The 22,957-nt window shown below is 35.5% G+C and overlaps 2 protein-coding genes across 2 annotated transcripts in view; one reads left to right on the top strand and one right to left on the bottom strand.

The window, feature by feature from the left end:
- Positions 1-73: 73 nt before the first annotated feature.
- Positions 74-3,663, bottom strand: plin2 (perilipin 2). The gene is made up of 8 exons (XM_067364778.1): positions 3,598-3,663; positions 3,372-3,442; positions 3,026-3,221; positions 2,856-2,938; positions 2,581-2,767; positions 2,096-2,217; positions 878-964; positions 74-742 (listed from the first exon to the last, which is right to left on the bottom strand). Exons 2-8 carry the CDS (start codon positions 3,435-3,437, stop codon positions 338-340), a joined length of 1,146 nt encoding a protein of 381 aa, XP_067220879.1. The 5' UTR covers positions 3,438-3,442; positions 3,598-3,663; the 3' UTR covers positions 74-337.
- Positions 3,664-12,406: 8,743 nt separating this feature from the next.
- hip1 (huntingtin interacting protein 1) overlaps positions 12,407-22,957 on the top strand; it is a 52,357-nt gene continuing 41,806 nt past the window's right edge. The window contains exon 1 of the mRNA XM_067366099.1: positions 12,407-12,766. Coding sequence (XP_067222200.1) covers positions 12,647-12,766 — 120 coding nt within the window. The 5' untranslated portion in view covers positions 12,407-12,646. The remainder of the gene's footprint in view (positions 12,767-22,957) is intronic.

The raw sequence follows: 22,957 nt of genomic DNA, 5'->3' as shown, positions 1-22,957 counted from the left end.
AGTGAAAATTTTAAATAAAAATACCATTGTTGAGGTTAAATTTCCATCATCAAACAAAGACCACAAAAATAAATATTGTAAGTGTATTTTTTATTAGAAATGTACAAAAACAATAAAAAGACAGCAGATTAAATAGTGTGTAAAAGGCACTATTTATGCCTAACTGGATTAGACATATGCAGCCTTAGAATAGTAAAGTATAGATACTTCCGAAATATTACTCAGTAAAATGCTATTTATTTAATATGATTGTTTTCACAGAAAATGTTTTACTGGGAGGAATGCGTGATTGTACATATATTTGTAAGATATAAACAAATGGTAATATTCTGAAATGTCATCTGTCTTCATTCACCGACTGCATCTCCACTTCAGGCTGAAGGGTCCTGTGTTTGTTACTTTTGGGGCCGTTTGCAGTACTGCGCTGCACGCGTGGGTAAAACGGACCTACCAGCCAATTGAGAGGTGTATTGTTGACTAGGTAGTCCATGACGTTATCCATGGATTCTCCTATTCTGCTCAGCTGAGATCGACTGATGACGAGTACGGTACTGGGCATATCTCCTATGGCGGCCGTCTTTCTGAAGCTGCTGTATATCTCTATGGCGGACTGGCTGACAGAGGTGACCTGGACCGAGACGTGCTGAGGGAGATCTTTGAGGCTGGACACCAAGACCAGATATGTGGTCTGAAGTTGCTGGCTGAGGTTGTAGGCAATGGTCACTGTGTGTGATTCTGTTTCCTGATTGAAAATCATTTGCAAAAGAGAAAATTAGATCCATGTATTTAACCATGTTAACTGAACTTCAGTCTCAAAAAACATGAAATTCAGACTGTATCTTTGAGATAATTTCCAGTCACATGATATCTTGGATACCTCAGCTTCATTGTCTGCCATTGTCTCGTTCTCTTCTTGACTCTGAGTCCCGGTCTTCCAGCCCATCAGTGAACGGGTATATTCAATCTAATAAGAAAGGAAATAACATTAGGAGACAGTCTTTTGTATGGAGGCACATTTCCACCACATAAGAAAAAAAACATGCTCTAGTAAATCAATTATGAGATTGAAAAAGTAAAAATTATGAGATACTAAGTCATTTGTATGAGATAAAAAGTCGAAATCATGACATACGAAGTCATTTATGAAATAAAAAGTCAGAAATATGACATTAAATTATAATTATGACATAAAAAGTCAAAATAGTGGCTTAAAAAGTCAAAATTGTACCATAAAAAGGTGAAATTCTGACTTAAAATGACATACTAAGTAATGATTATGAGATAAAAAGTTGAGATTATGACATTACTAAGTTATGAAAAGTCATAATTATGACATACTAAATGATTATTGACAAAGTCAAAATTAAGACATAATTATGCCTTAAAAAAATCAATTGTCATTAAAAAGTCAAAATTAATGCGATAAAGTACAAAATTATGACATACTAAATCATAATTATGACATAAGTCAAAATTAAGACATACCAAGTCAAAATTAAGGTTTTAAAAGTCAATTATGACATTAAAAAGATGAAATTGTGACACAAAAAGTAGGAATTCTGACACACTAAGTCATTTATGAGTTGAAAAGTCGAAATTATGACATAAGTACTAAGTCAGAATGATGGCTTTAAAAGTTCATTATGACATTAAAAAGTTTAAATTCTGACCGTCATAATTATGAGATAAAAACTATGACATACTAAGCCATAATAATAGCATAAAAAGTGAAAATTAAGAGAAAAAAAGTCATAATTTAGATCTCATTTAGATTTTTTAATTATGACTTAGTATGTCGAAATTTCATATTCTTATCTCATTCTGATTTGGAATATCATAATTATGACGTCATAATTTCTAAATATTTAATTTTTTGTCATAATTATTGCATAAAATGTCAAAATGACTGCCAGTTGTGTCAATTTCAACTTTTTGTCATAATTTCGACTTTTTAATCTTTAGTACTCATAATTATGACAGTCATCATTTTGACTTATTATTTGATAATTTTGACATGACATAACTTTGACTTTTTATCCATGGTGCAGTTTAGCAGAGATCTGGACTCTTGGCTATGTTGCATGGCATTACGAACCTTTTCAACAGCTCTCTGGTAAGCCCTGTCCTTGACTTTGCTGGAGAGAGACCCCAGTCGAACGAAGTAACTGGATGCTTCACTGTTATTCTCAAATCCTTCAGTGTTCTTCACTTCACATTCTGATTTTGAAAGGACAACCACAGAAACAGGACAAAGAAGCGATTGTTAGATTTCATAATTTTCCATTGGCATTCTATAAATGATTAGTAAGGCTCTTGAAACAGTAATTCATTTCAGATTCCAGGTCAATAATCTCTTTGAGATGTGCTTAATTCTGATGTTCCACACATAAATAGGATTAATACTTCTTTTCCTGGAAAATGGAATTCAGGAACATAATTCCCGGGACTAAATGCAGTCTTTTGACAGAGCATACAGTATGGAAATTGTTTCAATGTTATTTAAAAAGCCATACTTTATAAGAAGCATATCACAAGACTATCACAAGATATAAGCAATCTTCACCTATAAGCTATCCTCACCTTTCACCTCCTCAGCTTCAGGTAAGTACTGCTCCAGCAGAGTCTCAGATGTGCTCAGCGCTGTGTCCACTCTGCTGCTCATCAGTTTGACCGCCCTGCTCTCCATCATTGTTTGGACTCCACCGCTAACCACCGTCTTGGTCTTTTCCATGCTGTCCTGCACTGCCTCTTTGGCATTGGCGACAATCTGAAAGAGAAGAATGCATTAGAGCAGTGCTTAAAACATGTAGTATGCTTAACATTTAGACAATATTAAAGTGGACTTTACTAAATACCTGATCAGACGGCTTGTGTAGGATCGGCAGAGTCTTCTCTATCTTATCCAGTCCTTTGCACGCCAGGTCATTTGCAATAGAGACTACAGAGGGACACAATAACTTTTAATAAATACATTTTCAGTGTAATCAGCCCTGATTTCAACTGGAAAAACAGGCAATCGACTTACTCTGAGGCTCTAGTTTGCCAATGATTGGTAAAGCACTGTAAAAGGCAGCTGAGGTTATGGATTTAACACCATTCTCCGCCACCTCACACACAGACTTTAAGTATGGATGGTTGTTCTTGGTGTTGCAGTACACATTTGACACCATGCCATAGGTGGAAATAACCAAGGGAAGGTGAACTATTCGGTCAACCACATTCTAGAAAGGAATGGACAGGGATGAAGACATTAAGTGATGTCCTTCTTCATATATTTTTATATAGCTTATATATTTTTATAGTATTAATAATTAGCATTATTCATTTGAAATTAAATTTAAATGGTATAAATGAGGATCAAAATGGCACACCTGGTTATTCACAACGTCCACAGAAGCCATGTCACTGTAATTAGCAGAAAATCTGCAAAAGATCATTCACACTGTCAAAGCAAATTTATTTCTTCTACTTGAAACTTTAATCACCATAGTTGATACATAACATCTCTCACAGAAACAAATTATAAAGGATAGACGACACTAAACACAATAAGAAGTTAAACATCACCATAAGAAAATAGAAAAGCGCACTATTTACCTGTTGTGCTGTCTGAACAAAATTCACGAGTCGACTCTCAGTTGCTCTAATGAGGATTGAGCGAATGTTCCGGATTTTATAGGAAGGAATTCTGGTGACACACTGGATGACGTCGAGACGAGTGATGTAGTCCAAAGGTCGTGTGCTGAGGGGATTTCACTGAACGATATGAATGACATAAACCAGTGTACAAAGATCATTCAACGGTTAAACACAATGTTGGTAGTTCTCAAACGTTTAAAAGAACCTTTGAGAAACATTCATGCTTAAAGTAATCGTTTCACGTCTTAAACTTGTGACTAGAGTATGTTTTTTTTGATTGCAGACAACTTGCATCTGACATATTGCAGCAACTTCCTGTTTTGCTGACCTAATAACTGGGTGAAAGTTCACACATACTGTAGAGTTCAGATGATGTGGGGCATATGAGTTAAATGACCCAATGTTGCCCTCTACTTGACCATATTATACTCAAATGATACTCGAAATTTATTCAAAGATGCCTTATCATTTCAATACATTTAAAGTAGGCCTATGCCTCCTCTGTGTGGATAGAAAATTGTTATATTACAAAATACTATCTATAACCAAAGACACAAATTCAGATAGGCTTCTCAGAGGTTACTCAACATGTTTTATTATGACAAGTTTAAAAAATAACGAATGGAATAATGATAGAAATAATGTCTCTTCTGTATTAGAAAAATAATAAATAACTAAAAAATACCTCTGCTATATTAGCAATCCAAATTTAACAGAAAATAGCTTACACAAACTTACAAAAACTAACAAAAAAAAATCTCTATCTTTAGTGTTCTTCTTCATCCTCCTTTTCCTCTTCATCCTGTTTTTCTTCCTCATCCTCCTTGTTTGTCCATCTATATTTTGCTGTAGAGCTGATCTTTCCCACCAGTTTTTTGTTACTTAACAAATATGAAAGTTAAAAAGAAATGTATATAGGCCTGTCAGCTGTTACAACGCAAGGTACACTTAGAAGACAAGGTTCTATACAGAACCAAAAAAGGTTCTATCAGGCGCTTCATATATGGAACCCCTAAAAGGTTCTATATAGAACCCCAAAGAACCTTTTTTTAAGAGTGTACAAAGGAAGAGCACAACGAGCTGAACTCGTAGTAGACGATAGCTGAAGGTTGCTCTGCTGTTACACTAAGTATCTGTTATTCAGTTACAGACGACTGCACAAATCGTGAATGCTAATGAAAACATATAAACTGTTACCTAGAAGTAAACAACTGTAGTGTAGGCATGCAGCCGCGACGCTGAGAATATAGTTACCTTTATGGATAATCCACTAATGTCTTGAGATACAATCTGAACTAATATTCTCAGTTGCACGTGCATTATTAATATACGAATATTAACTCATTAATATTCATGTAATCTCCGCCTTCGGAAACCGAAAATCTCGTAACACTGGTAAATTTAATGGCCCAGTGAAAAACAATGAAAACCAGGACATTTTCATCACTTTATAAAAAACAACCAGGACGGCCAGGACAGGACGTGAAAACAGGACATGTCCTGGGAAAACAGGACGTTTGGTCCCCCTACAAGCTCAAATATAACAGTCATCGATCATCGCAAGAAAGGACTTTGTCATCCTGAAGATGTGTTCATCTGACTGACATCATCAGACAGTCAATAAGCACATGTCATGTGACTAAAATTCATGTGCAAATAAGAATAGCCTACTATAAAAGCTTGTTTCTGCCAGAGAATAAAAAAAAAAAAAAAAAAATTATCTCACGTTTTTTTCCACTCACAATTAGCCTACGACTTTTCCCCTCTGAATGGTTATTAAGTCTCACAATTCTGTTCTTTTGTTTCTGACATGGAATTAAAAAAGGCAGGCTATTGTGAAATTGTCCTCTCGCAATTCTGACTTTGACTCTGACAGAACTGCGATTGGCCTAAACTCGGAATTGTGAGATATAAACTCTGAATTGAGATTAACTCGCAAGAAAAATTAGAATTGTAAGATGAAAAGTCGCAATTACCTTTTTTTATTCTATGGCAGAAACAAAAGAACAGACGTAAACTCAGCATTCAGAGGGAAAAAAGTATATATATATATATATATATATATATATATATATATATATATATATATATATATATATATATATATATATATATATATATACAGTGTTCAAGAATATAATGTTTACTTCAACAAAAAGGTCATACTGTACCTGTCATTTACTGCTTTATTTGTAGGTCTATCACGCGTTGTAGTCATGTCATATATCACGTGTTGTAGCGTTATATAACCACTAGATGTAGCTAAATGAAAAGAAATAAAAGAAATGAACTTTCTGAATGAAACATTTCTTTATGCATTCTGCAAGCTAGACAATTTTCATTCTTTGATAATTATCTCAGGTGGAACAAATATTTACTAAGTGCAGATAAAAGCTTAAATGCTTGAGATAAAAAAATTCTGAACTAACTTATGACTAAAGTTATATTCTGTAATTGTGCCAACCAACCCCAGATGTTATATTTTTTTATGATACATAGGCTATGATTAATTTGTGATCTTTGCTTTAAAAGGGCAAGAGAGCAAACATTCAGATGTTAAAATTCAGTGTTGGGGAAAGTTATAAATGTAATGTGTTACAATATTGCATTACTCCCTAAAAATTATACTACTCAGTTATTTTTTATGGAAAGTAATGAGTTACGTTACTTTTGCGTTACTTTTTCTCACCTGGGCTGGGGTGCTTGTTTGTTTTTTAAAAACAACAACAACAAAGAAGAAGAAGTTGTATTTTTGGCAAATGTAAAGGCCCTTTCACAACAAGCCTGTGTCTCAATGTGCATATACTATCCATCCTAAATAGTATGTGACACTAGTAATATTCAATACTATTTAGGGCGGATAGGGTGGATAGTATGCACATTGGGATGCAGGGCAAAAGTGAAATTAATAAGCCTCAAACAGAAGGACATGCAAATTCACGCCTGTACAGTAGAGGGCGCAGCTCAAACAAACCTTTCAGTTGTGCTGCTATTCTGGAATAGGACAAATGAAAAGAAAATTCAGCACTCTTTAACAATAAAAACAAGGAAATTAAACAAAAATGTATGTTTATCTAAAGCTTATTAATGTGGTTTAATTGGATCATCAAAGCAGCAGTAAAGACATTAATTTATTTGTGTTGTTAACATTTAATTATTTCATGTTTGCATAATATTGTGAGTTTTGTGAGTTCACTATTTTATTTATTTTGATGAATACTGAATCTGTTTTCGTGCAAGTAAATGCGTGCAAGTAAATGAGTAAATGCTTGCTCACATTTTCCTAGAACTACAGTAACCATAATGTTTATACAAAGCACACAACACCTCTGCACGGTCTCTCAACATGGGGACAGGAGAGCGAGTCAATAAATGTGACAAAGTAACTTGTGTTAATGATTTGAAAAAGTAACTCAGATATTTTTGTTGTAATTTTAAAGTAATGCATTACTTTAGTAGTTACTTGAAAAAGTAATCTGATTACATAACTTTGTTACTTGTAATGCGTTACCCCAAACATTGGTTATATACAGTATTTGTAACAGCATCCAGTGAACCAGTAATTAACCCTACACCAACCAACCAGCTGGAAACATAACTCAGATATTTTGTTGTAATTTTAAAGTAATGCGTTACTTTAGTAGTTACTTGAAAAAAGTAATCTGATTACATAACTTGTGTTACTTGTAATGCATTACCCCCAACATTGGTTCTATTTTTGTAACAGCATCCAGTGAACCAGTAATTAACCCCGTGCCAACCAACCAGCTGAAAAAGTAACTCAGATATTTTGTTGTAATTTTAAAGTAATACGTTACTTTAGTAGTTACTTGAAAAAAGTAATCTGATTACATAACTTGTGTTACTTGCAATGCATTACCCCCAACATTGGTTCTATTTTTGTAACAGCATCCAGTGAACCAGTAATTAACCCCGTGCCAACCAACCAGCTGAAAAAGTAACTCAGATATTTTGTTGTAATTTTAAAGTAATGCGTTACTTTAGTAGTTACTTGAAAAAAGTAATCTGATTACATAACTTGTGTTACTTGCAATGCATTACCCCAACATTGGTTCTATTTTTGCAACAGCATCCAGTGAACCAGTAATTAAACCCGTGCCAACCAACCAGCTGAAAAAGTAACTCAGATATTTTGTTGTAATTTTAAAGTAATGCGTTACTTTAGTAGTTACTTGAAAAAAGTAATCTGATTACATAACTTGTGTTACTTGCAATGCATTACCCCCAACATTGGTTCTATTTTTGTAACAGCATCCAGTGAACCAGTAATTAACCCCGTGCCAACCAACCAGCTGAAAAAGTAACTCAGATATTTTGTTGTAATTTTAAAGTAATGCGTTATTTTAGTAGTTACTTGAAAAAAGTAATCTGATTACATAACTTGTGTTACTTGCAATGCATTACCCCCAACATTGGTTCTATTTTTGTAACAGCATCCAGTGAACCAGTAATTAACCCCGTGCCAACCAACCAGCTGAAAAAGTAACTCAGATATTTTGTTGTAATTTTAAAGTAATGCGTTATTTTAGTAGTTACTTGAAAAAAGTAATCTGATTACATAACTTGTGTTACTTGCAATGCATTACCCCCAACATTGGTTCTATTTTTGTAACAGCATCCAGTGAACCAGTAATTAACCCCGTGCCAACCAACCAGCTGAAAAAGTAACTCAGATATTTTGTTGTAATTTTAAAGTAATGCGTTATTTTAGTAGTTACTTGAAAAAAGTAATCTGATTACATAACTTGTGTTACTTGCAATGCATTACCCCCAACATTGGTTCTATTTTTGTAACAGCATCCAGTGAACCAGTAATTAACCCCGTGCCAACCAACCAGCTGAAAAAGTAACTCAGATATTTTGTTGTAATTTTAAAGTAATGCGTTACTTTAGTAGTTACTTGAAAAAAGTAATCTGATTACATAACTTGTGTTACTTGCAATGCATTACCCCCAACATTGGTTCTATTTTTGTAACAGCATCCAGTGAACCAGTAATTAACCCCGTGCCAACCAACCAGCTGAAAAAGTAACTCAGATATTTTGTTGTAATTTTAAAGTAATGCGTTACTTTAGTAGTTACTTGAAAAAAGTAATCTGATTACATAACTTGTGTTACTTGTAATGCATTACCCCAACATTGGTTCTATTTTTGTAACAGCATCCAGTGAACCAGTAATTAACCCTGCGCAAACCAACCAGCTGAAAACATAACTCAGATATTTTGTTGTCATTTTAAAGTAATGTGTTACTTTAGTAGTTACTTGAAAAAAGTAATCTGATTACATAACTTGTGTTACTTGTAATGCGTTACCCCAAACATTGGTTCTATTTTTGTAACAGCATCCAGTGAACCAGTAATTAACCCTGCGCAAACCAACCAGGCCCATGTCCCATAATCATAGTGGTTTGTAAAGGTAAAATTACAAGAAATCCTAAAACACATGGAATTAAACCTCATTCATCAAAACCATCATGTCAAATTATTTATACTGGATGGGAGATTGACACAATTAGGATCTATTTTATAATACAACACAAAATAAGATATACATAAAAATAAGATGTTACGGTAATAACACACAAGGACAGTGATACAGATAGACTGACAGAATGAAAATGAACAACTGAATTTACAAATAAAGATAAATACAAATATACCAACACAAATAAGATCAAATAAGAAACACAATACCCACAACACAATAAATAATAAAAATACAGCGAACAAGGGTGAACACTGAAGGTTAGTATTTATGGTTAATTTTTCAGGATAAGACACAAGACACTACATTAAGTGGGACAATAGCACTATTTAGGACAGTGTGCATAAATACTGCAATGAATGCACTGTATTGCAGTGTTACAAAAAGGAAATAGATTTTTTTCTCACATATAAAGTAAAACAATCATACAGTCAGATCTTTTAGTTTTCAAGGTTCCTCTGCTGACATTAAAGTGGTGTTGACTGCAGTTGGCATCTTGTGCTGACAGCAGAGAAGATAATAATCACTCAGGTCACAGACCAAAATGACTTCACACTGTCATTCTACTGAATCATTGAAACAAAACTCTGACTCGCCATCTGATAGAATTTGCTTGGCAGGGAAATTGAATCTGGCCTTAGAGATAATACACAGTTAGCGATTGCAGGTGCCGATGATATCTAATAGAGTTATGCAAGTGGAATCAGCAGACAATAAAAGTTTGACAGTGATATTTGTTGATAAAGGAATAATGAGATTAATTGGTGCAGCAAATACAAAGAGAATACAAATGAAATCACATAAGTCAGACAGGCAAATCTAGCATCTTCCTATGGTTACTACATCATAAATGATAGCATAAATGCTTCTGCAAGACCAAAAAATCTGCTTAATGGACCAAAAACAAGTTAAAGATAGATATGGGCCTCACTTATGGGAACGTCAAGTATGAAAGGTTTATTATTATTATTGCTGAGGTTAACACAAGGCCTCTTGCTCTGTTTCAGTTCTCTAAAAATATGCAAGTAACAATGTGCTGAAAAGAACGCATTTGCACAAACATTTAGTTTGTTTAGGCCTATGTTGTATTTTTTCAATTATCATATAAGTAAAACGCTACTATTAATCTTTTTGTAGCATATATTACAACATATTTGACCTGTTTCATGCATTAGTTCAAACGTATATTTGATAAATATGAGAGATGCTTAAACCTTATTATTATTTGCAATTTTTTTTTTTCTTTAAAGGGTTAGTTCACCCAAAAATGAAAATAATTTATTTAATTTATTACTCAACCTCATGCCGTTCCACACCCGTAAGACCTTCGTTAATCTTTGGAACACAAATTAAGATACTTTTTTTGAAATCCGATGAGGTCTCCATAGCCAGCAATGACATTTCATCTCTCAAGATCCATTAATGTACTAAAAACATATTTAAATCAGTTCATGTGAGTACAGTGGTTCAATATTAATATTATAAAGCGACGAGAATATTTTTTTTGCGCCAAAAAACCCCCCAAAATAACGACTTATATAGGGACAGCCAGTTTCAAAACACTGCTTCATGAAGATTCGGAGCATAATGAATCAGTGTATCAAATCATGATTCGGATTGCGTGTCCAACCGCCAAACTGCTTAAATCACGTGACTTTGGCGCTCCAAACTGATTCGACACACTGATTCATAATGCTCTGAAGCTTCCTGAAGCAGTGTTTTGAAATCGGCCATCACTAAATAAATCATTATTTTGTTTTTTTGACGCACCAAAAATATTCTTGTCACTTTATAATATTAATATTGAACTACTATACTCACATTAACTTTTTAAATATGTTTTTAGTTCCGTTACGGATCTTGAGAGAGGAAATGTCATTGCTGGCTATGCAGGCCTCACTGAGCAATCGGATTTCAACAAAAATATCTTAATTTGCGTTCCGAAGATTAACGAAAGTCTTACGGGTGTGGAACGACATGAGGGTGAGTAATAACTGACGAATCATGATTCGGATTATGTGTCAAAAAGCCAAACTGCTGAAATCACGTGACTTTGGCACTCTGAACAGCAGATTCGATACGCTGATTCATTTATGCTCCGAAGCTTCCTGAAGCAGTGTTTTGAAATCAGCCATCACTATATAAGTCATTATTTAGTTTTTTGGCGCAACAAAAATATTCTCGTCATTTTATAATATTAATATTGAACCACTGTACTCACATGAACCGATTTAAATATGTTTTTAGTACATTAATGGATCTTGAGAGAGGAAATGTCATTGCTGTCAATGCAGGCCTCACTGAGCCATCGGATTTCGGCAAAAATATCTTAATTTGCGTTTTGAAGATTAACAAAGGTCTTACGGGGGTGTGGAACGGCATGAGGGTGAGTAATAAATGACAGAATTTTCATTTTTGGGTGAACTAACCCTTTAAATTGTTCAGAGCGACTATGTTTTTTACTGTGCTTAAAGGGATAGTTCACCCAAAAATGAAAATTCTGTCATCATTTACTCACCCTCAAGTTGTTCCAAACCTGTATGAATTTCTTTGTTCTGCTGAACACAAAGGAAGATATTTGAGGAGAATGTCAGTAACCATCAGATCTCGCCCCCCATTGACTGCCATAGTATTTATTTTTCCTACTATGGTAGTCATTGGGGGGCGAGATCTGTTTGGTTACATTCTTCGAAATATCTTTCTTTGTGTTCAACAGAAGAAAGAAATTCATACAGGTTTGGAACTACGGATCTCCGCACATGACACGCAGGAAAAAATAGTAGGCTAAATAGTGCGCACGCTTTACTAAGTCGATTTATAAATCGTGCACATGATTTAGTAAATCGAGGGAACAATTAGTAAATCGTGCGCACGATATACTTTTTTTCCTTGCATGTCATGTACAGGGATTTCTATGGAACAACTTGAGGGTGAGTAAATGATGACAGAATTTTCATTTTTGGATGAACTATCCCTTTAATTATGATCTACATTTTTTGAGTTTCGTTATTGTTTTACTGTTACACCAAAAACATGCTATTTAATGGCAAATAAAATCAAAATTATAAAGTCAAATCTGAGAAATATTCAAATTCACTAAGAGTAGCCTAAAACGTGTGAATCCAGATAACTGTTTTGAAGGGCGGGAGCTAATGATTTTCCTCCAGTCAGTGTGTGGAATCGCTGGGAGGAGCCTTTGACAGTCACTGCTTTTGCTTGACTTGATTTGTATAGTATATATCATGCGAACTTGCAGTGTTTTCGCTTACAGATCTGTGGTTGTGAGCAGAGACGCATGTTTTGCACGCTCCCGACAGCAGACAGCGGATAGCGCTGGAATGATATTCATGGGCGGTGGACGTAGAAAATGACCTTTTGTGATAACGACGAGGGCTTGGATTTTTCGTGCTCATCACTAGATTCAATCTCTTTATATTGCACTCTATTTATGTTGATTTAAGAAGTCTCCGTCGCTCGCGCTGTTTGGATTTTATTTCCAGAATGGACCGCGTCAAGAGTTCCATGCAGCAAGTCCCCAACCCGATTCCCAAAGTGCTCAGCCGTCGCACTGGCGGTGCCAACAGTTTGGAAGTTGAAAAGGAAAACTTCGAGCGTAGTCAGGTAAGGAACTGTAAACACCGCTGGGCAAGTTTTTTCATGCATTGCCAACGAGCTCTTTGTATGGCAACACCTTTTCACAATTATCCCTTTAATGTAACTATGTCTTTTTTGAATTACTAGTATTCCAATAATATCTAGTTGGGGTGAATTCAGGTTGGTTGGGACAACTTTTAACAGTCTTCTGAAAGGAAAAATGTGTCCCAATCAACCTGAATTCACCCTATTCCAGTCATACTAGTCATTAGATTAAAGCTAGCTATTTTAGAATTAGCAGTAACATTTGTTATCTCAGTAGTTACATTTGGGTGTTTACTGGTCAGAACTTTATAGTTAAATTTAAAGTCTTACCAGTAAACTTTAACAATTACCTATTGTAATATAGTATATTCAGGAACTGAAATAAGTGGTACCAGCAGCAAATTGAAGTCACATTCACAGCTGAATTAAGTTAAAAATGATTTGTTATCTGAAAAACAGAATTTACTAGCAATTTCTGAGTGAAAATCGTCACAATGTAAATCCAACACCAGTTTTTTTCAGTCTTATTGTATCTAATAAATTGAAAATGTATTAGGTACTATTGGACTATTGCTAATAATTAAAAGTATTAGTAACACAAAATTTGCTCAAAATGGCAAAAATATGGCTGTGAGCTAAAACAAATTTATATTATGGAGCAAAGTAGGAAGTTGGAAATTGCATTATCAGTAAATCAAGCTAATCTGCATGCTTTATAGGAGGTCATTCTCTGATATGATGTGTTGAAATGTGAAGCTTTTTGGAAGTGTTTTCTCGCTCTGAGTTAAAAAACAAAACAGACTTTACCCCATAGTGCTTACTTGTTAGGGTGCACAACTTTTAATGCCTTAAGTTGCCAACCAATGTGTGTTTGTCCAAATCATTAAATTAATATTTAATTGCGAACATGCAAGCTGTCTTTACATTGCATGTTTACAGAGCAATAATTGATGGCCTTTTAAATTCACTTTTTTCAGTTTAGTGAACCTTTGCCCATATCACACCTTCATTTTATCAGTTCACATTCTAGTGTCATTGATTTAGGACGGGAACAAAGTTCTACCTGGTCCTCCTCCGTCAGTATAGGTTAATATAGGTAATGGTTTTCAAAGTTCCATTAAGAATTCAATATTTTTCATAAAATGATATTAATGTGCATTATAATGCGTTTAACTCATTAGTACGAGTCTGTTTCAAAATCGAAGGGATCCTCTCTGACTGAGTCTTGCGTTTCCAAACGGATGCCCATGTATCGAGCAGATGTAAAAGCTTTTAGTGGCTCAGAGATGCTGCACTAAAATCAGGGGGCTGAGTTTGATGGTCATGCATTTTGGTTCTTGCCATTAGCCTACAGTGTATTAGAGAAAAATATACAATATCTTGTTTATCGTGACCTTTTTTTAAAGTGCACATTGAATTATGCAGTCAGTGTCTGGGTGCTCGTGCCTGAAAGTGTGTTGTGAAGTGTGGAGAAATGCATTCTCATTGTTCCTGCACTCTTCTCACTTCTCTGGGGGTCTTTGCCCTCCCCATCCAGAGACAGCCATCAGGAAAAGTAGGTCACATGAATGAAGCTGCAGCCGACTGCCCTACTGGTGGGTTTCAGAGTGTTTGAAAACAGCATGACCTCGTTCTTGCAGAGATTTCTTGAGACAGACTTTGTGGCGGCAACTAAAATTTGCTTAATTTCTGGTTTCATAACAATGTCTGCTATATGCAGCATAATGTTTGATTCAAGTGTGTATAATTCAGTCCTCCTGTTTACAACTAGGACAGTGACATGGATTAGTGAGAGTCATGTGACGCATGCGCTCTTGAACTCCTTTAGGACCGCTCTCTGGGTCAGACTCAGAGACGTGAGTTCAGTTGTTCATTTCCTGATTTTAGAATTGATTTGATCAATTTGATTTTTAGTTTAACCAAAAGAGACCCCAAGTGTAAAAGCTTAAACATAAACATTTATACATTTTGTTTTCAGTGAAAATAATTTCTTCATGCCTAAAATAGCTTGAATGTAACTTTACCCTTGCGTGTTTTAGTATACGTGGCGAATATGCAAATTAATCCCCGCCTCCACTCAATCACATGACCTCTGTCTACCTGATCCACTCGGTCAACTGTAGTAAACGCTACACAGTGTCAAGTGGAAATATTGGATTAATTCATCCATATATTTTTGAACCAGAAACTGATTTAGAAGAGGAATACAGGAATACAATAGAATGCGTATATTTGTGTCTGCGCTTCGGAGAACGTCAAATGTTTCTATTTACTATGTGTTTTTGCAGTGGTGAGCGATGTAGGCAATCACTGGCTACATGTTTACATGCACCAATTTTCCTCAATCCGAATGAATTGAATCCAATTGCAGATCTGTTTACATGTACTCTAAACATTGTAATCTGATTCAAATATCCGTTTATATGTTATACATTCCGATTAAAACTTTTGGGCACTTGCTCTGCGTGTGACGTCATATCAATCACACTTGCGGAGACAACCATGGACGTGACACTAACAGAGCTCATCATTATTTTTATCCTGTTGGTATACACAGTCATAAATCTTTACAACTAAAGACGTGAACTTGTGCACTGTGTAATGCGTATCAACATTGCACTGCACGTGCCCCAGAGACTTCTGAATACGATTGAGAAAGTAGTCTGATTCAAGAGTTTACATGGTCATTTTTTGCTGTTGGATCGGATTAGAAAAGGAATAAACCACCCCTTCCAATCCGATCGAAATTTCATTCAGATCGAGCTCCGTCGGATCAATTAAGGTGTTTACGTGAACATTTTTGAGGCATCAATCCAATTAAAAAATGGATTATTTGGGTGCATGTAAACGTAGCCACAGACATGTTTGTTGATCTCTTGAATGCAGTGACCAATCAGGGGTGTTTTAATTTAGTCAGAATCCACTCACCGCTTAAATCGCTGGAGTTTTCCAAATGAAATGGTGAAAAATGCTCTAAAGTGACTGAAGTTCATGTAACATAGAAAGCATCACATGTGTTTGAGTTTGTGTAGTAGACGAAACAATGCCATTCATTCGCATAGAGACACGCAGAACATACAGACTTATAAGATACATGTTTTGGTTGTTGTTGCATTCGTTTCTACTGTGTGAAAGCCTTAAAGGTGCCATCGAATGAAAAATTGAAGTTCAGTACATGGAAATGACATACAGTGAGTCTCAAACTCCATTGTTTCCTCCTTCTTATGTAAATCTCATTTGTTTAAAAGACCTCCGAAGAACAGGCGAATCTCAACATAACACCTACTGTTACGTAACAGTCGGGGTGTACGCCCCCAATATTTGCATATGCCAGCCCATGTTCAAGGCATTAGACAAGGGCAAAACGTCTGGATGAGCACAACTGAATCATCAGACTAGGTAAGCAAACAAGGATAATAGCGAAAAATGGCAGATGGAGCAATAATAACTGACATGATCCATGATAACATGATATTTTTAGTGATATTTGTAAATTGTCTTTCTAAATATTTAATTAGCATTTTGCTAATGTACTGTTAAATGTGGTTAAAGTTACCATCGTTTCTTACTGTATTCACGGAGACAAGAGCCGTCGCTATTTCCTTTTTTAAACACTTGCAGTCTGTATAATTCATAAACACAACTTCATTCTTTGTAAATCTCTCCAACAGTGTGTAATGTTAGCTTTAGCCACAGAGCACTATCAAACTCATTCAGAATCAATGTAAACATCCAAATAAATACTATACTCACAGGAATCGATGTATGCATGACAAACACTTTGTAAAGATCCATTTTGAGGGAGTCGAGAGCTTGCGGGGGCGGGGAGCGGGAGATTTAAAGGGGTCGCGCGCTTAATTGGTGCATATGTAATTATGGCTCAAAATAGGCAGTTAAAAAAAAATAATAAAAAAAATCTATGGGGTATTTTGAGCTGAAACTTCAGACACATTCAGGGGACACTGATATTACATCTTTTGAAAAGGGGTTCTAGGGCACCTTTAAAATCTCTGCTGTGAGTAAAACTCAAGTAATAGTTTGTAACATCAAACAAACCATCTCTCCTCTGTCCTTAGTTTGCCAGTTATTCATCACAAGGATAATACAGATTAGTAAAAGCATCCTTTTTAATTTTCTTTGTCCACAGATAAAATTTTTGGCGGCCACGGTACATTAAAAAATGTAAATGTACCCCCCCCCCCATTTTCAAAATAGCCCAATTGTGCGGGAAACCGCGACCCTGGCTTCACTGGTTCCTTCCCACCGGACTTGTGCATGTGAGGTTTCCGCCTATGTAGTAGAGCTGTCTTTGCGCACTTTCTAGGCTATATATATAATCCATTCAGAATTTGAATAAAAGTCGATGCATAAAGGTAATTGATATGATTACACTTTGGCTTGACTAAGTTATCAAACAGTTATGTTACACAATCCATGTTCCTGTTCGCCATCTCAGAGTCAGAAAGCTGCCTTCTAAAAATCAACATCCTTAGAAATATTGATAGGAAAAGCCCCGCCCCCACACGTTGACAGGATTGGTTACAAGTTTGTGATGTAGTAGAGAGGAGTGGTTTCAAACCACGTTTTAGAAACTGTCATTGGTACACTGCAGTTTTAAGGAGAAAATACTCAGCAATGAATTTGCACATGGTTTGTCTTAAAGCACCACACAGACTCATAAACAACATGAAAAACTTGATTTTCACCTCAGAGGGTGACTATAAAGCCAAAAATGAACATTCATATCTAAAAATAATACTTCGAACAGCACAAACTGATCAGGTCTCAGTAGGAAATGCTATTGTGAGCAGTCCTTATCAGCTAGTTTGCCTGGAGGAAGTCTGATCCCATAATATCCTGTCTCTTTTCTGCTTCTGGAACGCTATGTTTAGATTAATGAGCCTTCTGTGGTGTGAGTTCAGCCTGATTTTAGATGAGAGGATGTTAGTGTGGTGCTCTGTAATGACATGAGGATGGTTTGCCTTGTGGCTGGGTGTTAGAAGACTAGCATCTACTTAACTTGGGGTTTATATGGAGGGAATCTAAGCATGGACCTTTATTGTGGTCAGAGTCTTGCAGAGGGACATCCGGCCAGCCTCGGAATCTACGCCGATGAAATAATATGTTAAGCATGTGTTGCCAAAATAAGTCCTCTGCAAATCATAGTATAGTAAACATCCTGCAGAACATTTTGTATCAGGCAAAGTTCAAGATAGTCAATATGAAAGTAAAGTTGACCACATTCACTTTTGGTCCACCGGTGCACGTTTTTACAAATAAAATCGTTAATGAAAATTAGGGGTGTAATGGTACACAAAAATGACGGTTCGGTATGTTTGTTTTCCGTACATAATAAAACGTAATTTTGTGTATTGTTTATTATATTTATTTGCTTGGTCATTGTCATCATTGGTATTGGTTCTTTTGCTTTTGTAGGCTGTAAGGACCTTATTGAAATCATTTGGCGAAGTGATATGGACATGTAATCTGGTCAAGACCTGCCTGTAACTACTTTAGCTCTGCATTTCCCTAAAAATAATTGCACACCTTAGAACATTCGTCTACCAATCAGATTCAAGCATTCAACAGCCCTGTAGTATAAATACTAATTTGCTTTTCCTCTGAAACAACTCCACTTTTCTGCTGATGTCACTTAGGCAAAACCAAAGCTGTTGTTTTAGCAAACTTGCATAAAGGTTTGCTTCAATTCTTGAATGTAGTGCCTACTTTTTTGCTGTTCTGTATCAAAATAAAAGCTTGATTGTTTAACATTTCAAGACAGCCATAGATATTACTATCATAATTTTACAGTTGTTATGTCTCTGTAAAATAAAATGATTAAATTTTTCTTAGGGCTGCCACCTAATAAATGTTAGTCGATGAATTTTAATTGGTTGATAAGTCTCAGAAAAAAAAAAGAAAAAAAACACAGGAAGTGGTGATGACATGCAGTCTGTGAGTGACAGATCATTAACACGGCTGATCCATATGGTAATTATGTCCGGCAGCAAATACAAACATAGATAAATGTGAGCTATTATTAGGTGTTCTTGCAGAGTGTGAAGGCTAAATTAGTACCGCGCTTACTGCATGACGTTTAAGTTAACGTGCATTTCTCTTTATAGAGTCAGCGTCGCCAACTACCTCTTTGCAGCCGACACTGACTCAGAAAACACTTAAATTATAAATTATTAAATGTTCAGACAGCTGTTTTTACATCACATTCATTTTCATTAATTTTACCGGTGTCACTAAGGCTCATCATTATTATGATTCAGTATTTCTCTGTTATGTAGAAGTGTTTGCAATGTTACGTATAATATTATTTCTCAGCCCTGAAACTCAAACCATTTTCTGATACACCCCCCAGTATACATTTAAGTAATTACATAATATAATTAACGTGCGACTAGTTGACTAATGGCTTAAATAAACAACTAACAATCAACTAGGTAAATCTTTTGTTGGGGGCAGCCCTAATTTTTCTTTAATATTCAATTTATCAGTGATATTTTAGGGTGTGTTCACACTTGTAATTCAGTTCAGACCAAAAAAAGAAGATGATGCATTTAGTCCTGGTTCATTTAGCTTCAAACACTCATTTTTAAGTCCTAAGATACAAAAAAATACAAAAAAACCCACGGCTTTTATGACGTATATTTTGTGACAACTTACCGGACATCCAAAACAACACTGTGTGTGCTGGGACTCACTCTTTCTATGTGCATTCATTTGATAGTATTTTTACCATCTGAGAACTCGTGAAGAGTTTATAAAATGCATAAAGGAGTCAGGAATTCCTCCGTTGGGACAGCATTTCAAACGACTGTACCAAACTGTAATGGGTAAAGAGAAAAAACGGGTATGGTTGAGTATTTTTTTTCCTTTTTAAGGTCACATCTTGTGACATCACAACCTGTTTTTGGTTCGTTTAGATGTCTTTGGTGCGGTTTGACTGAAATATGAACTCACTCAACACGGACCAGAGTTTGTTTGGAAGCGGATCGAGACCCACCTTTTGTGAGTTCTCGGTCCGCTTGTTTGGTGCACACCAAGGTTCAGATGGCAGCGTTCACATGAATTCAAATGAACCGCACTAACAGAGCAATCGCTCTAGAGTTTGTTTTAATTGAATTAGTCCTGCCAAGTGTGAACGTACCCTTACAGTTTTTTTTTTTTGTCACTTTAATGCAAACTTGGGTAATTCTGTTTCTGTTATTCCCATTTCTCCTCCAACTTTAAAGCAGTTAAGTTTATGACCCTGTATCTCTTGTGTTTGTGTTTCTTCCTGTGTTGGTACCGTGCCTGTGGAGGAATTCTCAGGAGGAGCCTAATCTTGCCCCACTCTGTTTTTCCAGGACTCACCCACACAGAGTCAGACAGTCATAATCTCACCTCCCTATAAGCAGCCAATCTCTACTGTCATTGTGTTACTTCCTCCATCTACAGTAGTTGCAATATCTTTTTAGTGTCTTTCTTTTTCTGATTAAAATATTTCATTATTTCTTGCTTTAAAAAGCTAAAAGTACGTTTTCACACTCTTTCCATCTCGTATGTTGAGATTTACTGTAGCTCCTCCTGCGGCCTAGAGGGTGAGGAGGGTTTGTTGGGGTCATCGGCATGTATGAAAAGCCCTGAGACAGCAGAACACGCGGGCCCTGGCCTGTGGCCTCCGTTCGCTCGCTGTGGATTAAAAATCCTATGCAGTTTGGCATGCAGCCAGATGTCTGTGCCAGAAACAGCGTTCGGGTCGCGCTGCTGTCAAACAGACCATTAATGCATCTAATGCAGGGAATATGGACATATTAGTTGCAGATTGTTGATTCTTATTTTAGTTCTCTAACAAATTGTGTGTATAGAAGTTTTTTATATATATATATATATATATATACACTACCGTTCAAAGGTTTGGGATCGGTACAATTTTTGTAATTTTTAAAAAAAATGTTTCGTCTGCTCACCAAGGCTGCATTTATTTAATTAAAAAAATACAGTAAAAACAGTAATATTGTGAAATGTTATTACAATTTTTAAAATAACTCTTTTTTTATTTGAAAATATAATTTATTCTTGTCTTGGCAAAGCTGGATTTTCAGCATCATTACTTCAGTGTCACATGATCCTTCAGAAATCATTCTAATATGATGATTTGCTGCTCAAGAAACATTTATTGTGTACAATTGTACAAAATATTTGTAGTTTTTTTTCCGGATTCTTTGATGAACAGATAGTTCAAAAGAACAGCGTTTATTTGAAATATAATCTTTTGTAACATAAATGTATTTACTGTCACCTTTGATCAATTTAATAGATCCTTGCTGATTAAAATTATTTATTTTGTACTGTTTAAACTGTATTTTATGTATTTTTCCCAAATATTCTTGTTGACCCTAGTTTGAAAAGCCTGTCCTAGGCTATTTATAGAAAAATCCTAGAAATATCCGGATATTAGTTTTGTTTTCCAGTCATGGAAGTTAACAGTCAATGAAATTTCTATAAAAATATACAATGCTATTTCTTTTTCAAATTTTTTTTTTAATGCTATTCTTATCTATAAAATAATTCAGCTGCTAGAAACTACATTTTATGAAGTCTTTGAGAAGACAACCAAAATTCCTTGGTTTAAGGATGTGGGAATCCTGTGGGAAGTAGCAAAGGTCACAGTTACACAGTGTTGGCTGATACAGTGCACTCAGATCCACTGTAACTGTCATTTTTATTCATTATCTAAAGTGGGCAGGAAACTCGTTTGTCATTTACTAAGGAGTGTTAGCAGTTTTCCAGGCTTGTGGTCAGTGCGAGATGGACAGACATAGACAGTGTGTGGACAGTGACTCATTGGCAGTCACACTACACTGCCGTAGCGTCTCTCTGTGTTGAATATGCTTGACCAATGAAGCACAGCAGTGTAAACTGTCACGATGGGTCTACCACACGGTACCAGGAAGTGATTGCCCTTTAAAGAGCACGCTTTGTTTGGACCCCCCACCCCCTCCGTTTTTCCTCCATGAGTGATTTGGGTAGCATAGTTATGTCAACAATGACTGGTATCAATTTGATTTGATTTGTTGTCATTGCACTCAGTACAACAAAATTCAAATGCAACTCCTATGGTAAAAGCTCAACTGATCTTGTACTATTTTTTTAGATGTCTCTAAACAATTGCTTTTTTGTATTCTTATGGGGTTTTTAATTAGGGGCCAAGCACCAAAGCCGCTTCATCAGAGCCATGATCTGAGGGTCCATACCAAATTTGGGAATAGCGCCACCTATAGTCATGAGATCTGAAAAATGGCTATTTTGGCCAATAACTTTTTAACATTTTGTCAGAAAATCAAGATCTTGGTATCTGTGGATTCATGCCGAATTCGAGGATACCAATTTTGTCAATACCAGATGAATCATGTGTCCGTCATTTTGAATTTTGTCATAAATTGCAATATGTTTTAAACAATTTGACACATTTGCCCAAAAATTGCTATGTATCATCATCATCAGAATGTCAAGGTACCTAAGAAAATTGGACACAGCGCCACCTAGGGTTCCAAAGATATAAGGAACTTTGCAAAAACGCTTATAACTTTTGAAAAGATTGTCCAAAATTTATATGCTTTGTCATTTAATTCTCTGGCTAATGGTGATTCTGATGATGTACCATTTGTCATTTTCCTTAAATGTACCTGTCTGCCATATTAAAGAAAATGAAAAACAGTTTTTTCGCTGCTCCTCCTACAAATGTTGTCCAATTTTGTCCAAATTCGTCTCAGATGATCTTTGGACTGAGCCGCAGAGACATGACTGAACAGATTTTTGATTTTTTTTTTTTCGTGTTCCTGAGATATTTGTCTCTGAATGTGACCTTGCCTCAACCCAAACATTTTTCTTATTTCTTATTCTGCTCATTTTGAGTTCATTCTCACCTCTACTTCTGAACCAGCTTTTTTCATGCACATTCAATTTGTGCTGTTTTTTCTCTTCTAGCTCCGCACTCTGTACAACCCAAACATTTTTCTCATTATTTCTTATTTTCAATGCCTTTGACGCTTGGCCCCCAATTGCTGCTTGCAGCTATATTCATTTTTTGTAATGTTTGGCATGCTTTTTATGTTAAATTATATTAATTTGCTAATTACAAATTAATTAATTACTAATTAATTAATTAATTACTAATTA

Source organism: Chanodichthys erythropterus, chromosome 17 (assembly GCF_024489055.1).
Source record: "Chanodichthys erythropterus isolate Z2021 chromosome 17, ASM2448905v1, whole genome shotgun sequence".
Lineage (NCBI taxonomy): Eukaryota > Metazoa > Chordata > Actinopteri > Cypriniformes > Xenocyprididae > Chanodichthys > Chanodichthys erythropterus.
Note: the sequence above shows the minus strand (reverse complement) of the source record. Positions and strands in the feature narration are given on the sequence as shown.

Excerpts from the sequence above, each read along its gene's own strand:
- plin2 (XM_067364778.1), bottom strand. The coding sequence starts at position 3,437 with ATGATCTTTTGCAGATTTTCTGCTAATTACAGTGACATGGCTTCTGTG. Across the intron at positions 3,222-3,371 it reads TGGACGTTGTGAATAACCAG|AATGTGGTTGACCGAATAGT; the intron begins GTGTGCCATTTT and ends ATTCCTTTCTAG. Across the intron at positions 743-877 it reads TGGCAGACAATGAAGCTGAG|GAAACAGAATCACACACAGT; the intron begins GTATCCAAGATA and ends ATTTTCAATCAG.